Genomic DNA, 21,234 nt, shown 5'->3' on the forward strand with positions numbered 1-21,234 from the left:
GGAAAAAAGCTGAAATTCGATCTATGGCTGGCATTTTTAGCTATAACAGTTGGGTGGGGGTGAGATCCTGTCTGTAGAAAGTAACTGACCCATCTTTTGTTTTCTCACTTTAAAGATTCACTATCTGACTTTGCAGGACTGTTGTGCATTTACAGTATTATTGTGATTTATATGAAGCAAATCAAAATGCTTCATTGTCTGACTACTGTTTACACAGAACAAAACTAAAATACAAGGCATAAAACACCCCATCACCATTTTCTTACAGGTTTTGCAGTGAATTTGAAAAACTGATGGTAAGAGAAGAATGCCCATATGCCACAATGGGTCTGTTTTCTCCCTGCACACCTACCATATATACAAAATCAGCTGCTAGTAACACACTTTTTAAAGACTTGTGGTCCTGTGGTAGGGTGTGTGTGTGTGTGCGTGTGTGTGTGTGTGTGTGTGTGTGTGTGTGTGTGTGTGTGTGTGTGTGTGTGTGTTGGGAGGGCACAATTTCCTTCCAATGGGCAATATACTACCCTTCAAAGGTAATGGAGGGCATGACTGACTAAAGGATGGAGGCAGAGTTTGCTACTTTAGACCCAGTGTGGTGTTTAAAATAAGCTTTGCCAAATAAAACCCATGGCTGTCATTTTTAGCTATAACCACTGGAAAAAGCTGTCTTAAGGCAGTAAATTATCTTCTTGTTTTCTCATTTTAAACTTTGTAAATGAAACCTTCATCTAACCATTCATTCAGAATGTTTAAAAATATTCTTTTTGCTAATCCATTAAATTTTTATGCATTTCATATCCTATTCCATCTTGTCCTGAAATCAAATATATACTTACTTGTCCTAGTAGCTCATGTAAAAAAATCTCCTTTTTAAATTCTTTATTTTCTTGCTGTGGAAACATTATTTTACTTCCTATATTGCTTTCAATTTCTTTTTTTTTTCTTTAAATGTGTCTTGTACATATTCTACTACTATAGTAATAATTTGTTCCTGTGTTCTTTCTATTTCTCATTTTCCATGTGTCATTTCTCTCATGACACTATCTTCCTTTACTGTTCTACTTAAATATGCCAATACTTATATTATCCCATACAAATATCATCTCTTCAATTTTCCCGTGATTTTTTTCTATATAATTATTTTCTTTTTTTCTTTATCAAAAGATTATCTATGATTATTTTCTAAATATTCCAATGCATTTTTATATGCTCTCTTATACACTTGTCTGACATCATATTGCCACTGTAAATAATATTTTGTATATTTTATCTTAAAAAAAACATCCACAATTCATACCAGTTTATGGAATGTTCTCAGTATAATATGTACCTCCATAACTGCATTAATATCTTTCCTTCTTCATCCCATGTTTTCTAATTTAACCTTTTTATTCCTTTTCCTATTATTTTCCTTTATCTCTATCCATATTATTAGATGATCCAAAAAACATGTTGCAATTGTTTCTAATTCCCCTTTATTTAATCATTCTGATATTATAAAGTAATCTACTTTGGTTCTGTAAATACTGCTTCTGTAAGTTCATGAAATTTTGCTCTTGAATATTAATTTACCGCATCTCATATCTTCTAACATTTTTCACGCATCATTTTTCTTTCTTTTTACAGTTGACTGTTAGATCACAATTAAACTCTCCTGTCACTATATTATTCATATTTATTCTACTACAGTCTTCAGATTTTGCTGATCTCTGGGCTGTGTCATAGTTCCTGTGTTGTCCATATCCTTATTTGGATGGGAGGAAGCTTCTTTGTTAACCAGTGGGAGTGGGGAGCACTGAGCAGCCTATTTGTCCCTAAAGGAGTGGTTCCAGCCCAGCAACTTGTAGTTTATTGGCCGTTTTGGGCCATTTCCTAGCTCTTTTCAACCCCCTGCTATAAAGCCCACTTTAGCGCGCTTTTGCACGCTTTTGTGCGAATTTGCGCAAAGTTGCTCATAGAGCAGCATCGGGCAGCGCCGGTTAATCAAGTTTAAACTATTTCTGGCTCCGCAAAGTCTGCTCTTCAATTTTTCCCTTAGAACTGCTCTACTTGCAATCTAAACAGTCTATTCACTACCTGAAAAGCCCAGCACTTGCTCCTAAAGCATTTTTATACAGATAAAGCACTCTTAAACAAAAAGGAAGTACTTCATTCACCTAAATCCCCTTGAGTACCCATTTCCCTATAGGTCCTTTCTGACTCAGTTACACAGCAATCCTATACACTATTCTAGCATGTCGAAGGGTCAGTTGCTGGCGTCCTCTCCTGTTCAGCTGGTGAATCTGGGAATCTTGAGGCAATGTTACAACTGCCTCATGTACACAGACAACCCTCTCCTCCTCTCAACAAATACAAATATATGTGAGAGATGCAACTATATAGCCAAACTGGAGGCTGAGCTCTCTCAACTCAGTACTGGCAAAACCAGTCAGGAGGAGAAGGTAACCACGCACACCACAATCCCAGTCTCACATAGACCTATCACAACTGCAAACCAAACACATAAACACACAAAAACATACTCAGAGGCTCTAATTAAAAATCTACCAAAACAACAGAGGCCTCCAAAGCAGACACCCAAGCGACCACTACCTCAAGACATAGCACATGCAACACATAGTTCACAAAGTCAGTGTGCTAAACAGTCACAGCCCTTAAGGCTAAACAACATGCCAGATACACTTGTAATAGGTGACTCCATAGTCAGACACACTGACGTCCCGCTCACCAGACTGAACAAGGAAAAGGTTACAGTAAGATGCCTGTCGGGTGCAAGAATCCGCCACATAACACAAGCACTCAGGTCACTCCAAAGCAAGTACAAATATGACTCAGTCATTGTCCATGCCGGTGTGAATGACCTGAGATGTACCTCCCTGGACTACATGAAAAGAGACATAGAGGAGCTCTCTGATTATGTAGCCCAGGCCGGTTTGACCCTGACCCTGAGCAGCATCTTACCCTCACCAAGAATGATGCCACAGTACAGAGACAAAATGATCAGCTTTAACAATTGGCTTAATTACTGGTGTCATTCTAAGGGGATCCAATATCTGTCCACTTGGGATGACATGCTTGACAAGCCACGCTGCTTCGCAAGGGACGGCTTGCACCTGTCACCCCTGGGCTTCCGGATATTGGCCAAGGCTCTTGCCACCCCCATAGTGCCTTTTTTAGGCAAGGCTCAAAAGACAAACCCACCTCCCTAGAAAACACAAGTGAAAAAAAACTAAGGGTAATGCTGCTCAATGCCAGAAGTCTAAACCTCAAGATGCACGCTCTCGAAGCCCTCCTCAGTATGGAGAACATCGATGTCTGTGCAGTGACTGAAACCTGGTTCAAGGCTCCTGAGAGCACCCCAGCACTACCAGGTTATACCTCATATCATGCTTTCCGGCCCCAAAACCTGGACTGAACCACAAAAGGAGGGGAAGTATCCATATTCATCAAAGATACCCACACCTCCAGGTTAGTGGCAACACACGAAGCATCGGAGACCATCCAGGTGCAACTAACCATAGGCAAAACTGCCCTACAGTTTGTAGCATGCTACAGACCACCCTCTCAAACTCAGGAACCCCACTCAGCCTTCCTGAAGACACTGGAAAGTATGAATGTCTCTCCAAATACCATCATATTGGGAGACTTCAACTATCCAAACATAGACTGGGAACATTACTCAAGCCCCAACACCCTAGCCCAAAGGTTCCTAGAATTCATAAACTCAAATGCGATGGAACAACTAGTCACCACTCCCACAAGAGGAGATAATATACTAGACCTGATCATCACAAACATGGGGACAAAATGCTTCACACTGGAAGTATACCCCTCATTGGTGAGATCAGACCATAAATTAATCTCACTGGAAATCTACTTCCCATCCCCACCCCCTGCACAGAAGACCACAGTGAAGAATTTCTCAAAAGCCGACTTCACACTTCTTAAGACTGAAGTGGTATCTTTCAAGGCCCCTGGGCCAGTGGAAACCACAACCCACACCGCTGAATCCTTCATAAATGCCTTCTACGGACACCTTCAAGAATGCATGGATCATGCAATCCCTAATAAAACCAAGACCCATTCCCACAAAGGCAGGCGTCCTGTCTGGTGGACCCCAGCCATTAACAATCTTTACAACAGGAGGAGGAAGCTACTACATGACAGAGCAAAATCCCCAAAAGGGAAGGCATCTCTGATCAGTACTAGCAAAAAACTTCAATCACTCATAAAATCATCCAAGGCCAACTTTGAGAGAAAAATCGCAAAAGACACAAAAGACAATCACAAGGCCTTTTTTAGCTATGTTAGAAACCTGGGTGGAAACTCCCAGATATGCTCAGAGTTAGTCCAAAATGACACAAAATACACTGAACCCACAGATATTGCCAACATTCTGGCAGACAGGTTCAGTGCAAATTTCTCCACCCCCTCCCCCCCAAAAGGAGAAATATCTATCCCAGCAGAGTGTAGCCTCCCTAACATCTCAGATGCCCAGGTGAGAGCCGCCCTCTCCAAAGCTAAAAACACAGCATCAGTGGGACCGGATGGTGTTCCAGGCTGCGTGCTACATGAACTCCAAGAGGAACTAAACCCGCACATAAAGCTGCTGTTTAATCTTAGCCTTACTACAGGATACATACCCAAAGAGTGGCGTACAGCAACAGTGGTCCCACTCCACAAAGGAGGTGCTTCTATGGACCCTGGAAATTACCGCCCCATAAGCTTGACGAGCCTGGTCTGCAAAGCTATGGAAAGGATCATTATGGAACTCATAAACAAAGACATTGGGGACCTACAGACATTGGATCCTACCCAATTCGGCTTTGTCAAAGGCAGATCCTGCCTTTTGAACCTAGTTGATGTTTTTGAAACAGTCACTAAGGCCATTGATGAGGGTAAGGCAGATCACACAGCCTACCTTGACCTTGCAAAAGCCTTCGACACAATACCCCACTCGGACATCATTGACAAACTGACCAGCTTAAATGTAAACCCATATGTCACAAGGTTCAGAATTGCTGGAGCCATGTCAGACTCTAAGCCAGTCACAAGCGGTGTCCCACAGGGCTCAGTCCTGGGACCCCTCTTGTTCGGCATTTATTTTTCCGAGGTGCAAGCAAACATAGGAGGATTGTGGCTGACAAAGTTTGCAGATGACTGCAAACTGGGCGCCATAATTGATACTCCAGCGGACACAAGCATCCTTCAGAAAGGCCTCATAGAAATGGATAATTGGTGCCAGAGCCATGGCCTTAAACTGAATGCCAAAAAATGTATAGTCATACCCTTTGGGAAAAACAAGGTACCCACAAATTACCACATAGGTGGTAATCCATTAAGTACGGAAGAGGTAATCAGGGACCTAGGGACCCAAGTCGACAGTAACCTCTCATTTGACACTCACATTGCCAAGGTGGTTAGGAAGACCTTCTATATTGCCCACCTTATCATGAAGGGATTCGCATCTAGATCAAGAGAGATCATTGTGCCCCTGTACTCTTCTCTTATCAGGCCCATGATTGAGTACAATGCCCCATTTGGGATGTATCTTACCCGACACCTGCAGCAGTTAGAAAGACCCCAAAAGTTCCTCACCAAGAGGATAAAGGGTCTCAAACATATGTCATATGCTGCCCGGCTGAAGAAACTCCAGCTCTATTCAGTCGCATACCGCCTACTCAGAGGTGATCTATGCCTGACGTACAAGGCCATGTCCAATCTGGAATTAATGGACATGCTCCACCTCAGAAAATCCAAATCCATCAGAGCCACAAGAGCAAGAGATTTGAACCTCAACACAGAAATAAATAGGATGTGCTGGAGGGACAGATTCATAACCCAGAGGCTCCCTACACTCTGAAACAGAATCCCAGTCCATGTTAGGCAGAGCCCCTCACTAACTCTCTTCAAGAGAAATCTTGACGAGTGGATGGGAGATCGTAGGTTTACCCCGGGGGTCATCTCTGTGTCACTACTAGATAGAGGCACAGTAAACTAAACCCTAAATTGGCATAGTATTCTCATCCCAAGGGGTGGTGAAAGCCACACACACTCTGGCTAGGCTTGTAAATGCCCTAGGGCAGATAGCCTAGTATGAACCTATGAACCTATGAACATAATCTAAAATCTGATGAAATAAATTTTCTGTTTCTTTACAAGTAACTTAAGTATATAATGCTATAATTATATACATTTGTTCTTTCCTTTTTAAATCCATAATAGTTAATCTTCCCATTCTTAATAAAGTTATATCTAATATTTTTATTGTATTTCTGTAACAACTATTCCTATTCTAGAACACCAGTCATTTCCCAAATTCCAAATGCTCTCCCCCTCCACAAATAATCTTTCTGTTTGTAATCTTTCTTCACTTGTTAAGAGTCTTGTATCTTCTAAAATTATTACATCTGCATCACATTTATTACACCATTCCAAAACTCTTATCCCTGTCACCACAGTCTTAATATATATATATATATATATATATATATATATATATATATATATATATATATATATATATATTCTTAATCTGAGAAAAATCCCACTTTGGTATACATCTAAGCAGGCACATCCAACAATTGAAACGTCCACAGAGGTTCCTTACTAAAAGAATACAGGGCTTAAGTAAAATGTCCTATGCAGAGCTCCTCAAGGCTCTGTTTCTGTATTCTGTCTCCTACAGGCTTTTGAGGGGAGATCTATGCCTGACATACAAGGCATTATCAAACTCCACTCTGATGGACCTCCTACATATCTGCAAAACAAACAGCACCAGAATTACCCATTCTAAAGACTTAAACTTTGCCTGTGATATAAATAGCACCTGCTGGAGAGACACACATGTATCCCAAAGATTGGCCCATCTCTGGAACAGGCTCCCCATCCATGTGAAGCACAGTTCTTCCCTAAATCAATTGAAGTGCAACTTGGACAATTAGATGGGGAACAGGAAGTTCATCCCTGGTTTGGCACCTATGTCTCTAATGCACACAGGCAACCTGTAAATGGTTCATCTCCCAGGCCCTAGCTTGCAAATGTTTCATCTCCCAAGCCCCTGCTTTCACTTATCAAGGGTATCAGAACCTATCAGAGATTTGGGATGCATGGCTAGGCTTAAAAAGGCCCTTGAGGTCATTAGCCTAGTAAACACGTATGAACCTATGTACATGTGAATACTATTCACATTCACAGAAAGAACTCTATAGTTATTACTTTCCCTTTTCCTTAACTTTCTAGAAGTTGTACTTTCATTTGATTTCTGAGCCATTTCCTTTCTTTTTTCTTTTATGCTTATCCCTTTAAATTTTCTTTTCCTATCTTTTACACTTTTACCAACAGAATTATTTTACTACTTCCCAGTTTATATCTTCCTCATCACTTATTTCAGAAGCTTCCTCCATGGCTTCTTTCTCTCTCCTTCTTTGTGTTTTTATCTAATCTATCTACTGTTTCCACTATTTCTAACGTTTCTTCTCATTGTTCTTTTGCTTCATCCTTTCCTTCACTCTCATTATTATTATTTACATTTTTTCCATCTCACAATCTATTCATAAATGTCCAATTTTTTAACATTTATAACAGTTTAGTTGACTTTTTCTTGCATTATGACCCCGTTCCCCACAGATATAACCTTTATTTTTGTTAGTTATAAGAAAGCTATCTCTAGTCACAAAAAATGTTTTGGGTTGTCCCCAGTATTTTACCGCACCCTTATTTCATTCAACATTTATCATATTTGGAATATGCATGATTAAGTCCTTTTCTATCTTTAGCAAAGCATTACATTCCCATCTACCAGACCATAACCCCCTTTGTCATAAACCGTTGCAATGTCTGGTACCTCTTTGCATAAACATTTTAAATGTCCCTTCAAAGTCTCTCTTTCTGCCTTTGTTCAGAATTGGGCATGGATTTTCTTTTTGTTTCTCTGTTAAATGCTTTTACTACATGTAAGTTTCAAGGATTACAGTTTTTTTTTTTCATATTCCCCAAGGAAATTTTCCACTGCAAAAATTGCCTCAAATATAATGTCACAAAATGTTTACAACAATAAGAGCTCTTACTTCTTGGTTTAATACCCAAAGGGCGCATTACGTTGTACTGAACTTCATACCTATCCAGTTCTTTTTCTTCTTTATTGTGAATCCTAACCACATACTTCTGCTTCACATTCTCTTCTTCTCATCTGCTTTCTTTTTTTTTTCTGTTGCTCCCCTGAAACCTTTTTTCACTTTTTCTGCATAAGGTATCCTTTCCATTTCACCATCATTTTTCAGAATAGGTTTTGCTTTTTCTGTTTGCATTTTTATCCATAATGTCTCCACAGAAAACACCTCCTTCATTTTCTGGTTCACTCTGCATCAACATCTTGTTGAGTACATCATCCTGGAACCCTCCCAACTGGAGGATTGTAATACACAAGACTTACTTATTTACTCTTTTTTTTCAGTTTCAACAACAATTTTTCTTGAAAAACAACTTCTGAATCCTTCACAATCTTATTGATATTCTCCATAGCAATGGCATTCACATGCATGCCTTTTGCCAATTTCTGCAAGTCATGCACCATCCTCACAGCATCCTCTGCACTAGGAACAAGAACGTACATGCTCACTCTTATTGTCTCCAAAGGTAGAAGGGAATGTCATAGACTTCATAAATACAGGGTTTGTAAACCCAGCTAATGCCCATAAAGATTAAGGTGCCTGCAAAATATCCCAACTACAAGGTAAAAAAAGGTCAAAGAGACAAACCATTCAGTAAAATCTGCAAGAAAAACTCAGTCAAGCTAGAGTTTTCACTATGTGATACCTTAAACTTCCTGTACTTGTAGGGCCAACATATCCACTTATGCCGTGATGATAAGGTCAATAAAAATGCTGAAACACACACATTAACAGCTAGTGGAGTTTGGCTTTATTGACCTGAATGTAACCATAAAGACTTAAAAAAAGTCATGGACATTCAGTAGTCATGTAGCTGAAACATGTTGGTGGGACACCCTGACCCCATACACAAAATTGGGGAAAAAAGAGGATGATGGATGGAATTAGCCCTTGCAAATACAGAGTATTTTATATAATTTACTGCTGTTATGAAAGAAAGTTATCTCTGGCTGACTAGGTAAAGATTCATTGAAGCAATATATGTAAAAATGAATATTTCTTCCTGTAAACTTTTTAATGACCTTCATTCATACATTTCTAAGCAAATATGTATATATTTATACATTTCTGTTTCTTTTTAAGAAAATGTACAGGAAGAGATAAACAGCATTATTGGGCCTATGAGACCTCCTACTGTTGAAGATCGTAAAAATATGCCATACTGTAATGCAGTTATCCATGAAATACAAAGATATGGCAATGTTATTCCCATGAATGTTCTTCATGAAACATCTGTAGATACTCATTTCCATGGCTATTTTCTTCCAAAGGTAAGACAGCAAATGCTTTAATCTGGAATAGGTTATCTCAATAAAACATCAGGAACCTCATATATGCAAAACAAATGCATCTAATATTTGTATAATCAACTATTACTGAGGACATTTAGCAGAATGAAGCAATACCAGCTGTTTCCACTCACTTCTTTTGTATGTTTCAAATAACATTTTGCAACAATTAGCCGGAAGTTTTTGCTTTATAGTAACTTGCAGATTGCTCATTTTACTTGTAAATTAGAAGGATAGTTACTGTAGGATTTTCAGTGGTGCAAACCTGAATAGGTACTTTCTAGCATCATGTTATCCTACATTATTCTGGAGTGTTTTATGCTACATCCATATCAAGCATTATAATGGCGACTTTACTCAATTATAATACTAAGAATGCTATGGGAAACATGACATAGTCAGATAATCATCACATAGGGAGCAATATGACATGAAACACTAGGAATAATATAGGATTGTGCTACATATTTTCATAACTAAGCAAACTACACATACACTATCTATAGAATATAGGTTATATGGGTTCCTATCACGTAGTCGTACCTTTACAAGTTCGAACCTCATATGGTTGAGACCATAAGTTCGAATTTGTAAAAGTTCGAGCGTTTGAATGGAAATCTCCATAAGCTGAGGTTTCCATTTTTTTCAATGGGGTGCGATCTCAGAGTTGGTATATTAAAGTAGTGGGGGATGTGGGGGGTGCAGGTGGGCTTGCCCCCCTTTTTAAAACAGTATATTTTGTTTTTTGTTGTTTTTTTTTTTTTATCCATAGTTGAAGTTTTGTAACTTCGAACATAATTGTTCGAACATTACGTGTTCGAAGTTATAAGACTTCGACTATGTGATATTTATTTATTTATTTATTTTACATTTGTTATCCGGGATTGTCTGACTGAGCAAAAGCCCTTTTTCAGCAGAGGCCCGGGGAGAAAAGCTCCAAAACATAGTTACAAAAAAAATATAACCGTTACAAACACAGTTAACATTATAATCATTCATAATAAAACTTGTAGAACAGTTATCATGTATATGCAGTTACAATTATCTATAAAAATGTTATGAAGAATACTACAGCAGAAGGAAAGGAGATCATGTTAGGTAAAAAAATATGAAGTAGACTAGTTTAAGTTGTAAATGTTTTGCTGTAGAGAAGAAATGATGATAAGACAGAGGAAGTTAGGTTTGTTATTTAATGAAGGTATATTCAAGGAGGCTGAGAAAAGGTACAAATCCAGTGACTTTTTAAGTACTCTTTAGTGGCTGGTTTGAATACTTTAGGATGTGAAAGTGATCTAACTTCTTGTGGGAGTTTGTTCCAAGCAATAGACGGATGGTAGCTGTATGTAATATGTAATGTAATATAGACTTGTTTTAATAACACATAGAATACATGCATTTGAAACACACATTAAAAGTAATAATCTAAGGCTGGATTTTGCATTCTTTTAATAACAATTTCAGCTCTCATAAAATCCTCAGACTGTGAACAGGAATGATGGGGGAAATTCAATAGGTACACAAGAAGTGGATTGTTCCAGGGATGAACCTTTTTTTGTAATTAAACCAAAAGAGAACTTTAGGCAGGAAAAATCGAATTCCACTGTTATTATTTAAACTCCACCAGTATTTATTAAGCGCTTTTCGTCGTTCTTTTTAGAATGACTTCTTCAGATAAAATACACTTCACTACTGCCAGTTTTTATATGCATTCCTATTATTGGAGTGGGGAGGGTGGCCTAATGGTTAAGGTGTTTGCCTTGCAAGCACAAGGTGCAGGGTTCAAGTCTCACAAGGGATAATTAGCTAAGCTTAAAATGGCTCACAAGAGCAGTTAGCTTAGTACTAATCTATGAACCTATGAATTAACTTGTTAGCTTATTAGCTTACTCCATTAGTAATTAGGTCTTTAAAGGAGTATAAGACAGTCTTAGAAGTTTCCACATGTTGACTAGTAAAACCATGTTTAAAAAATGATATGGTATAATCATACTAATAAGTCACCCTTGACCCCAACCCCCATTAACTAAATTAATATTATACCTAAGAAGAAATACATTAGCTATAGAAATATACATCTGTGAATAAAAAACTTGATTTAGGGACCAGTTTACTAAAACAAGTTAAACTCACCCAAATGTTTAAAACAAATATCATGTCATTTAGAATATATATACATGTTACAATACTGGATACATCAAATGTACTGGTATCTATTAAACTCCAATCTAATGTTATCTGTTCAGACTTCTAAGCTTTAACAGGCATGAAATATTACATTGCTCGTTCAGACCTGGCTCCAAGAAGGCATTGGTTCTAAATTGCCAGGATAGTTCGTGTTCTTCTAACAGTAAATTGAAGGGGCCTCTTCTACTGTCGAGTTGTACCTGATCTAAACCTACGAATTTGAAAGTATGGTTAGGGTGGGATAGGATATGTTTTACTAGAGCATTATCAGTCTTCATGTTAGACATAGCATTAATATGCTCGTAGATTCTATCTCGTAGCCTCCTTTCCGTCTTCCCTATGTAGAAACATGTGCAATCCAAGCACAATGCTCCATACACTACCATTTTGGAATTACAATTCAATTTGTGGTTAAGAATATATGTCTTGTTGTTGATTGTGTGTTTATTACCCGTCTTAATGTATTTACAGTAGTTACACCTACCACAGCTGAAAGTCCCCTTTTCTTTCTTATTAGAAGTTGTAGCCCTACCTTCTAGCAATACTTTAAGATTTTTACCCCGTCTATATGTTACTATAGGGAGAGGACCAAACTGGGTAGAACACTTTTTATCGTGTAAGAGTATAGTCCAGTATTTATATAAAATATTTCTTATGGTGTTACTTTCAAGGCTAAATGTAATATATCTAATACTTGAATCTTTTATACGAAGAGTAGAGTCTACTGGATTAAGATTACGCTCAATGTGTTCATGAGAGCCAAGACCTGTTTTAATAACACATAGAATACATGCATTTGAAACACACATTAAAAGTAATAATCTAAGGCTGGATTTTGCATTCTTTTAATAACAATTTCAGCTCTCATAAAATCCTCAGACTGTGAACAGGAATGATGGGGGAAATTCAATAGGTACACAAGAAGTGGATTGTTCCAGGGATGAACCTTTTTTTGTAATTCTTTTATCCCTTGGGGTATCACCCTTCTTAGTTTTAAACAGTCATCTGCCATGTGCTTGAAACAGAACCAGCACCACTTTTACTCTTGGATGTAAGGTAAGAAGTATTTTTAACAGACTACAAGCCACCTTGTGTAGTTGTATAAGAGTTTAATGCACTCCTTAGCACTCTAGAAAGTATAAATACCCAAGAATTCCTGTGCAAACCTCAGAACATGAAATGGTTAATATATGCAGTTTCTGCAATACTGAGTGTGAACAAATGTACAGTGCTCTCTTAGTAACAACATCATTTAATTATTGTACAGCCTCTCATATAACCGTCAGCAGACACCTCAGCATTCTTTTTGTAATAATCATCACAGCAAAACAATGGTAGTATTGTTATAACAGCAGCAGAATTCTGACATTGTTAAGTATCTCCAGTGAGCTGCTAAGAAATTGTGAGTTTTTAGCAACAATATTATTTTTTTCCTTAAAATGAAACACAAAATAGGTATATTCTAAAAATGTTATGCCACTAATTGGCATAATGGACAATAAATAGTGACTAGAATGTTTTTTATCATGATCCACACTCTATCTCTTCTTTATTTCTGTGGTAGTCCTTGTGTCTTTTCCTCACAGCCAGTAACTTCAAGGTACAGTTTGGGTACTTCTTTTGCAATAAACAGCAAGGCATTGCACATCTACCTCTGAACCCCCTGACTACAACATTCTGCTTTCCTTTTCAACTTTCAACTTGCAAAAGGTAACTTCAAACTGCAGTTTGGGTTCTTCTTTTACAATAAACAGCAAGGCACTGCACATCTACCACTGAGGCCCTCTGACTACAAGATTCTGCTTTCCTTCTCAACTTGCAAAAGATAACTTCAGATTGCAGTTTGGGTTCTTCTTTTACAATAAAGAGCAAGGTATTGCACATCTACCTGTCTGTCACCAGAGACAACAAAAGCACTAACAGGCAGTCAACACTGGACTGGATATTGACAAACAAACCCCATAATATCAGATCTTCTGATTGCTTACCGGATACTATAAGTGACCCTCACAACCTATGCAATTAGACTACAGCCTGAGTCAACCAAGCAAATAATTTATAAACAACATACGCAATTTAAGTAAATTGGACAGGAAGATTTACTATGGTCCTGTGCAACTACAACTGGAATGTATTAAGAGTAATGCCCCTAGATGAAGCAGTGACTCACTTCAATTACACCATCCTAAAAATACTAATTGATTTAGCACCAGTTAGGACAGGAAAGGTAAAAACTAACATAGCATCATGGCTGACAAAAGAGACCAAATAGCTAAGAATAAAATACAACACGCCTACCCTAATTTTATCTTGCATAACAGAAATCTACATATATATGATATTCTAGCTGCTACTTTAAACCAATCTCATGCAGACTGGTAACAATTTTTAGTAAACCTCCACTGGACACAGTGCCACACCAAATGTAGATGTTCTTCATTTGATCACTGCTGCAATACCCTTAGCTATATGGACTGAGTCCTACTAAGGATTCAACAGCCGGCCATTTTTCAAAGCTTTCAGGACACTTTCCACATCCTCAAACCATTAGTCACCTCAATCTGAGCTTACTAAAAGTCAGGTTTGGGAGCAAAGCCTATCAGAGCCTTCCTTCCACCTAACAGAGCACTCCTCTGCAGGTTTTTGAAATGCTGTTTCATTCCTGAAAGAGAAACTCCCTTAGAGAAAAATTACCTTCCACTTTACTTTTCCTTAAAGAAAATGTACTTTTTCTGCAAAACAAACATTTTAGCTAGGAAAACTGTTTTTATTCGCTGCCATGTAACTTTTGTTCACTTTTAAATGGGAGTGTTATTTTTTACTTTTGTGGTAAAAAGTTGTTAAAATTAAATTTTAATTATTTTTTCTGTGGATAAACTAGTGAAGTTTTACTTTTGAGGGCTGGAGTGAATGTTTACCTGTTTTACCAACTTTTGCCACAGGGCTTCCTTGGGAATTGGGTACTTTTTTCATCTTAACCTCTCAACCTCTTAAAAGCAAGAAATCAGGACAAAGCCATAAATAAAAGGGGGACAAAGGCACAAAATTGGGACACTTTTAAAGTATTGTTCTTACAGACTTTGAAAATTAATAGAACAGATTTTGTATTAGCATGAATTTTCTGAAGAGTATGAAGTCTGAAACTCAAATGTCTGTCATTTTCTAACTTCAAACCTCAATGATTTGCTAATAATTTGCCAGAAAACCAGAATTTTTATGAGAAACAGACCAAAAATATGAGGCAGTAATCTGGACATTCTGTGTGAAAATCTGTACAGCTGAGAGGTACACTCAGGAAGTAGTATAAAGTATTACAACTGCAATTTTCAGAATCTGCTCCTACTCCTCCTGTTCTGCCTGCCTTGGAGGGAGTTTTGTCACAGCCTGCAACTCTCATGACAGTCAGCCTGCTACCCAAAGAAAGCAGACAGACTTTATAAAGTGCCTCAGCCTTTTATATTTGTATGCACTCCTTCCAGATCTGATCCAGCAGCTATTGTTTTAGTGAACTCAACTGCTGCTAAACCTGTGGTAAATATTAATTCCTCTCTTTCTGTCAAGGACGGAAAGGCTTTTGATAAATTTGGGGGAAAAAAAAGACACTTGTTTTTAGAATTCTCAACTTTTAAGCTCATATGTTAAAATTCATACTTACTACTTACTTGTTTTTTTTCAAAACAACTTTATTGAATTATCACTTGTGATTTATGCAAATTTACATACATATAAAAGTAATCAAACTATATTAACATAAACATTATACTTCACATATATTGCAATATATCATATAACCTAACCAATATTACATAAATTATTCAATTATTGCTTTTATTAAACAAAAAACATCTTCATTAAACCATCCCTTACTATGTAAGCAATTATACATTTATATAAATGAAAACAAATCACACCAACACAATCCTAGCTGCAAGCATTTTACATCACAAACCATACTGACACACTCCCAGTTGCAAACATTATACATCACTTATAATCTACTCAGTCTTTCTCACTCAAACATCACATAGTTCACTTAAGTCCTGCTGCCTTTTAGGCCTCATCCCTCCCTTGTATGTATTGTTCCCACAATTCCCATTTTTCCTGTGTAGTTTGCTCCTACCCTTTTCTAAAGATCTCAGTTCCAGTTGTTTTATCGCTGTTATATTCACTACTTCCAGTATGGTTGGTTTAGATTTTGATTTCCATTTTCTAGTAATTGCTTTTTTGGCAGCCACCATTATTAGACACAACAAGGCCTTACCATGTCTAGGCAATTCTGATTCTGTGTCATAGCTCATAAAAATCATCTCCCTCGTCAGACCAGTCTGTCCACCCAGCATCTCTGACAGTGCATCCCACAGGGAATCCTTAAGGTCCGCCAACCCGCTGCAACCCCAGAAAATATGTTCCCAATTAACTCTTTCTTTCCCTTCAGACCTACATTTACTGTCTACCTGAGGTAAAGTTCTCTGGTTTCTACTTGGGGTACAAAAATAAAAATATCTTTATAAACATTTCCAGGCAAAAATCCTAAATAATCTAGATTTTGTTATATATTTGGGAGACATACATATATCTTTCCATTGTTTCTTTGTGAATTGCTTATCCAATCTCTCTTCCCAATCCTTTCTAACTTCCTCTGATAGATTCTTATAGTTATCTTGCAATATTTTATTCTTCTTTTTCTTCTTCTTCTTTCGGCTTCTCCCGTTAGGGGTCGCCACAGCAGATCAACTGTTTCAATTTCTTCCTGTCTTCTGCATCTTGCTCTGTCATACCAACCACCTGCATGTCCTTTCTCACCACATCCATAATCCTTATCTTAGGCCTTCCTCTTTTCCTGTTACGTGGCAGCTTCATCCTTAGCATCTTTTCCCAGTATACTCTGCATCCCTCCTCAGCACATTTCCAAACCAATGTAATCTTGCCTCTCTGGCTTTGTCTCCAAGCCTTCCAACCTGGGCTGACCCTGTAATATACTTATTCCTAATCCTGTCCACCCTCATCACACCCAGTGCAAATCTTAACATCTTCATCTCTGTCACATCAAGCTCTGACTCCTGCCTTTTTGCCAATGCCACTGTCTCCAACCCATATAACATAGCTGGTCTCACTACCCTCTTGTAGACCTTCCCTATCACTCTTACTGGTACTTGTCTGTCACATATCACTCCTGACACTCTTCTCCATCCACTCCATCCTACCTGTACTCTCTTCTTCACCTCTCTTCCACACTCACCATTACTCTGAATTGTTGATCCCAAGTATTAAACTCATTCACCTTCGCCACCTCTACTCCCTGCATCCTCACCATTCCTCTATCCTCCCTGTCATTCACACACATATATTCTGTCTTAGTCCTGCTGACCTTCATTCCTCTTCTCTCTAGAGCATATCTCCACCTCTCCTCCACCTGTTCTCTACTCTCACTACAGATCACAATGTCATCTGCAAACAACATAGTCCATGGGGACTCCTGTCTGATCTTGTCTGTCAACCTGTCCATCACCATTGCAAATAAGAAAGGGCTCAGAGCTGATCCTTGATGTAATCCCACCTCCACCTTAAATGCATCTGTCACTCCCACCGCAGACCTCACCACTGTCACACTACCCTCGTACATATCCTGTACCACTCTTACATACTTCTCTGACACTACCGACTTCCTCATACAACTCCTCTCTAGGCACCCTGTCATATGCTTTCTCTAAATCCACAAAGACACAATGCAACTCCTTCTGACCTTCTCTGTACTTCTCCATCAACATCTTGCAATATTTTATATGCTCTAGTAATTATTCCTTTTTTAATGGCAGCTTCTGTTCTAGATTCTATTAAAAACTCTACCAGCGCTGGTCTTTCATTTAGGACCCCCTATTTCTTTCTCTTTGCCTATACTTTGATATCAGTCCCTGATAGGGAAGGCAATCTCTAACCTGCAGTCCAAATAAATTCTTGGCATCTTTCCATTCTGTCATCTTTCCCTCTGTAGTTGTCTGCCCCCAATAGTTTGGCTCCTTTACCAGTTTTCTCCAAAAAGTTCCTGCCCCCTTTTGCCTATTGTCCATTTCCGTAATTGCAGTCATCCCTATCGGCAGAATCTCCATTCTCCATTCCCGTGTTGGTTTAGTTCTTAGAATACTTTCTGCTACTTACTTGTGAGAATATGAGAACATTTTTGGCATTTGTTTTCTCTTGTGTGGAGACATCTACTTTATGCAGCCTAATGTCATGTCTAAAGTGACTACCCACTATTTGAATTGTGCTTCTGATGTTACTTCCAGGGCAGCTGCCACTGTAACTGTTATGAGAAAGTTTGCCTGGTTGTGTTCTCTAAATCTCCTAGAGGATATTAAAAATGAGATCTTAAGTTCTCCCTTGAAAAGACAACTTTTTGGGCCCACTGCTGCAGAGGTCATTAGAAAGTGGAAAGCTAACTTGATTCAAGGGACCTCTGAAATTTTTTAGTCCTCATTGTCATAGTCGGCCTTAGGCATAGGCCAATTAGGCAGCCGCCTAGGGTGCCTCCAAGTTTGCCAAAGGATTCAGCCAAAGACAAAAAAAAAAAACAGTTCTAGCATGCTGGTAGAAAGCGAATGTTTACAAAGTGCTGGCATGAAGGTTTCAAAAATAAAGTAGTAACTCCACAGAAGAAAAGAGTCTAAAATGTCTGAATGAATATATAAAGGATTTTCAACCCCCTCCCACCCTGGCCATATTTTTATTCTTTAAGTAAGTCTGAACCTCCATATTTCTCTTGGGCATCAGATTGTTTCAGAAAAATGAGTTCTAAGAATAATCCATGAAGGTTACAGATGTCATCAGAAGCTTCTCAGGAGATTCCTCCTCACTCACCAGACAAGATTTTTCTTTTCTTTCTTGTCATACACTTTATGTTGGCTCGGGGGTGGAGATGGGGTTGAAGCTATCATTCCATCTCCTCAGTTAGGTGAGGGATTTTGTTCCAGGACACTCCTCGTGCCAAAGAAAGAAGATTTTTTGGAGATCAGTTCTGTACTTTCCTTTCTGAATGAGATCATGGTAGTCCCCAAGTTCAAAATGTTCACAGTTTGGTAACCCTTATTTCCCATTTGAGTTTTCTAGTAACTTTATAGATGTAAAAGATTCTTATTAAAACATTCTTTTGATCCAGACTTCAGATGTTTCTTAAGGTTTTCTGTGTCTGGATCACATAATCAATTCTGTACATTACCCTTTAGTCTGTCTACTGCTCCAAGGCTATTCACAAAGTGTCTGGCTCCTGTGATAGCCTACTACAGACTGGAAACGATCTACATTTTTTCCATATTTAGCTAACTTGCTTATCTATGCAAAGTCTTTTTCAAAGTGTCAGGAATCTTTCACATAGGTAAGGGATCTCCTATACAGACTGGGGTTCCAAGAGAACTTACAGAAGTCTTGTCTGAATCCTTCTTACATGATTGTTTTCCTGAAGAGCCTCCTGGACACCTCAGTTCAAAGAGCTTTTCTTCTACAAGACAAATCTGTATTTAGATCTTTTCCTGATTTTTTTTTTTTTTACTTAGACTTCCATCACAGCAAAGGAATTTCCTGGTATTCTGGGTCTTATAGCATTTATGATACTCATAATACCTTGTACAAGACTCCACGTGAGAAAAGTTCAATAATGCCTGTAATTTCCTTGGGGCCCAGAATTAGCATCCCCCTGACTTTTCAAATTCCAGTTTTGGAATTTGTGAAAAGGGAGAGTTTGTGGAGGAGAAACCAAGTGTCTCAAAATCTATGTCTCCCATTCTCCCTTCCAACTCCAGCACAGTCAGTCACAATAGACCCCCCTCAGATGTTGCTTGGACAGCTGTGTTTATGTGGATAAAAGTGCAGGATCTTTGGAACAATTAACACAGTCCAGAACATATAAACGTAGAAGAGGTGTTAGCTCTTATGAATGTTCTCAACTCTCTCAACCATTTGTACTTTCCAGGACCTCTTCAAGTATTTGCAGACAACACCAAAGTTATGTGGTGCATAAACAATCAAGGCCAAGCCAGATCTTACCCTCTGTGCAGATTAGCCAGGGTAGCCTGGGATATAACTTTCCAGCACAATTTAATCCCACTGACATCTTACATACCATCAGAGCAAAATTATGTGGCAGACAAACTAAGCAGGATCAGGACAGATTATCATGAATGGAAATTGAATCAGGTGGTCTTCCAATAATTGATCCAGCTGTGAGAAACACCTCAGATAGATCTATTTGACTCAGCTCTTAGCAATTGGATGGGAAAATTCTATTCAAGGAATCTATGCAAGAACAACTGGCTGACAGATACTTTTTCTCTTCCATGCCATGGACATTTACCACAAGCTTCCTCACAGACTGGATTTACTTATGCAAGATCAGGAGTGCTTGATACATTCCATCCCCAAAGCAACAACTACAATTGACTGCCTGATTAATATAGTTTTTATACATTTTAGACAATTTTATCTGAGACTGTGCAGCAGGTATTAATGGTGACAAGAAAGCCTGCTTCTAGAAAATCATGTATTAATATAAATGGAAGGGGTTTTCTAGATTATGCCAACAAAAGAACTAGTACCCATTTAAGGCTAATACTTCTCTAGTTCTTCAGTATTTGCATGAGTTGTTATCCTATAGCCTGTCTTACTCCTCAGTTAAGGTTCATTTATCAGTCATGTCAGCATGACTGCCCATGGATCACCCTCCTTTAGTACAAACTCATGTGAAAATGTTTTTGAAGGTGGTATTGCATAGGAAGCCTCATAGAAAACTGGTAGCTCCTACTTGGGATCTTACTTTTTGTGAGAAAACCCAACTCTTGTTCCACTTGAACCATCTTATAAGGCTGTCTTAGGTTCATAGGTTCATAGGTAGGTACTAGGCTATCGGCCCTAGGGCCTATGTAAGCCTAGCCAACAAGGTTCCCTGGCTTACGCCACCCAAGAAAGTTATTTTCCTGTGCCACTGTCGAGCAGAGACACGGAAGTGATCCCTTGGGTGTATTTCCTATTTCCCATTGACTCATCAAGATTTTTCTTGAAGAGTGCTAATGAAGAACTTTGCTTGACATAGATGAGTAGCCTGTTCCAGAGTATGGGAAGTCTCAGCCTCTCTTGAAGTTCTTAACATGGTAAACTGTCTTATTAAATGCTCTGACCTTTGTATGAAGATCCAAGTTCCAAACTCTCATGGTGGGTTAACATTATATCATTTTCCAGAAAGACAGAGCTTCTTTAAAAAATAATCCTTTATTTATGCCTAAGTGCTGTCGCAGTGTACCTTAATCCAAGCTATTTATCCCTATATCTTATTCCCAGATCCTAAAATGATTGAGAAATGATATACACTATGGGTGTCCACAGAGAACTCGGGTACTATCTTGACAACCAAATTGTTCAGAACTTTTGATCAGTTTTTAATTCCTTGTGAAGGTAAGAAAAAAGGATAATCAATGTCAAGGCAGACTATTTCAAAATGGTCATTTGATGCCATTATGTTTTGTTATTCCCAACACAACAAAACTATTTTAGGCATGTTTAAGGCGCACATTACCAGGGCCTTAGCTTCATTGGTGGCTTTTTGG

At 38.4% G+C, this 21,234-nt stretch overlaps 1 protein-coding gene across 1 annotated transcript in view; it reads left to right on the top strand.

The window, feature by feature from the left end:
* The window catches only part of LOC122816775 (cytochrome P450 2K3-like), a 490,258-nt gene that overhangs the window by 420,437 nt on the left and 48,587 nt on the right, over positions 1–21,234 (top strand). The window contains exon 7 of the mRNA XM_044089793.1: positions 9,255–9,442. Coding sequence (XP_043945728.1) covers positions 9,255–9,442 — 188 coding nt within the window. The remainder of the gene's footprint in view (positions 1–9,254; positions 9,443–21,234) is intronic.

Source organism: Protopterus annectens, chromosome 12.part0 (genome assembly GCF_019279795.1).
Source record: "Protopterus annectens isolate FY-2018-M chromosome 12.part0, PAN1.0, whole genome shotgun sequence".
Taxonomy (NCBI): Eukaryota; Metazoa; Chordata; order Ceratodontiformes; family Protopteridae; genus Protopterus; species Protopterus annectens.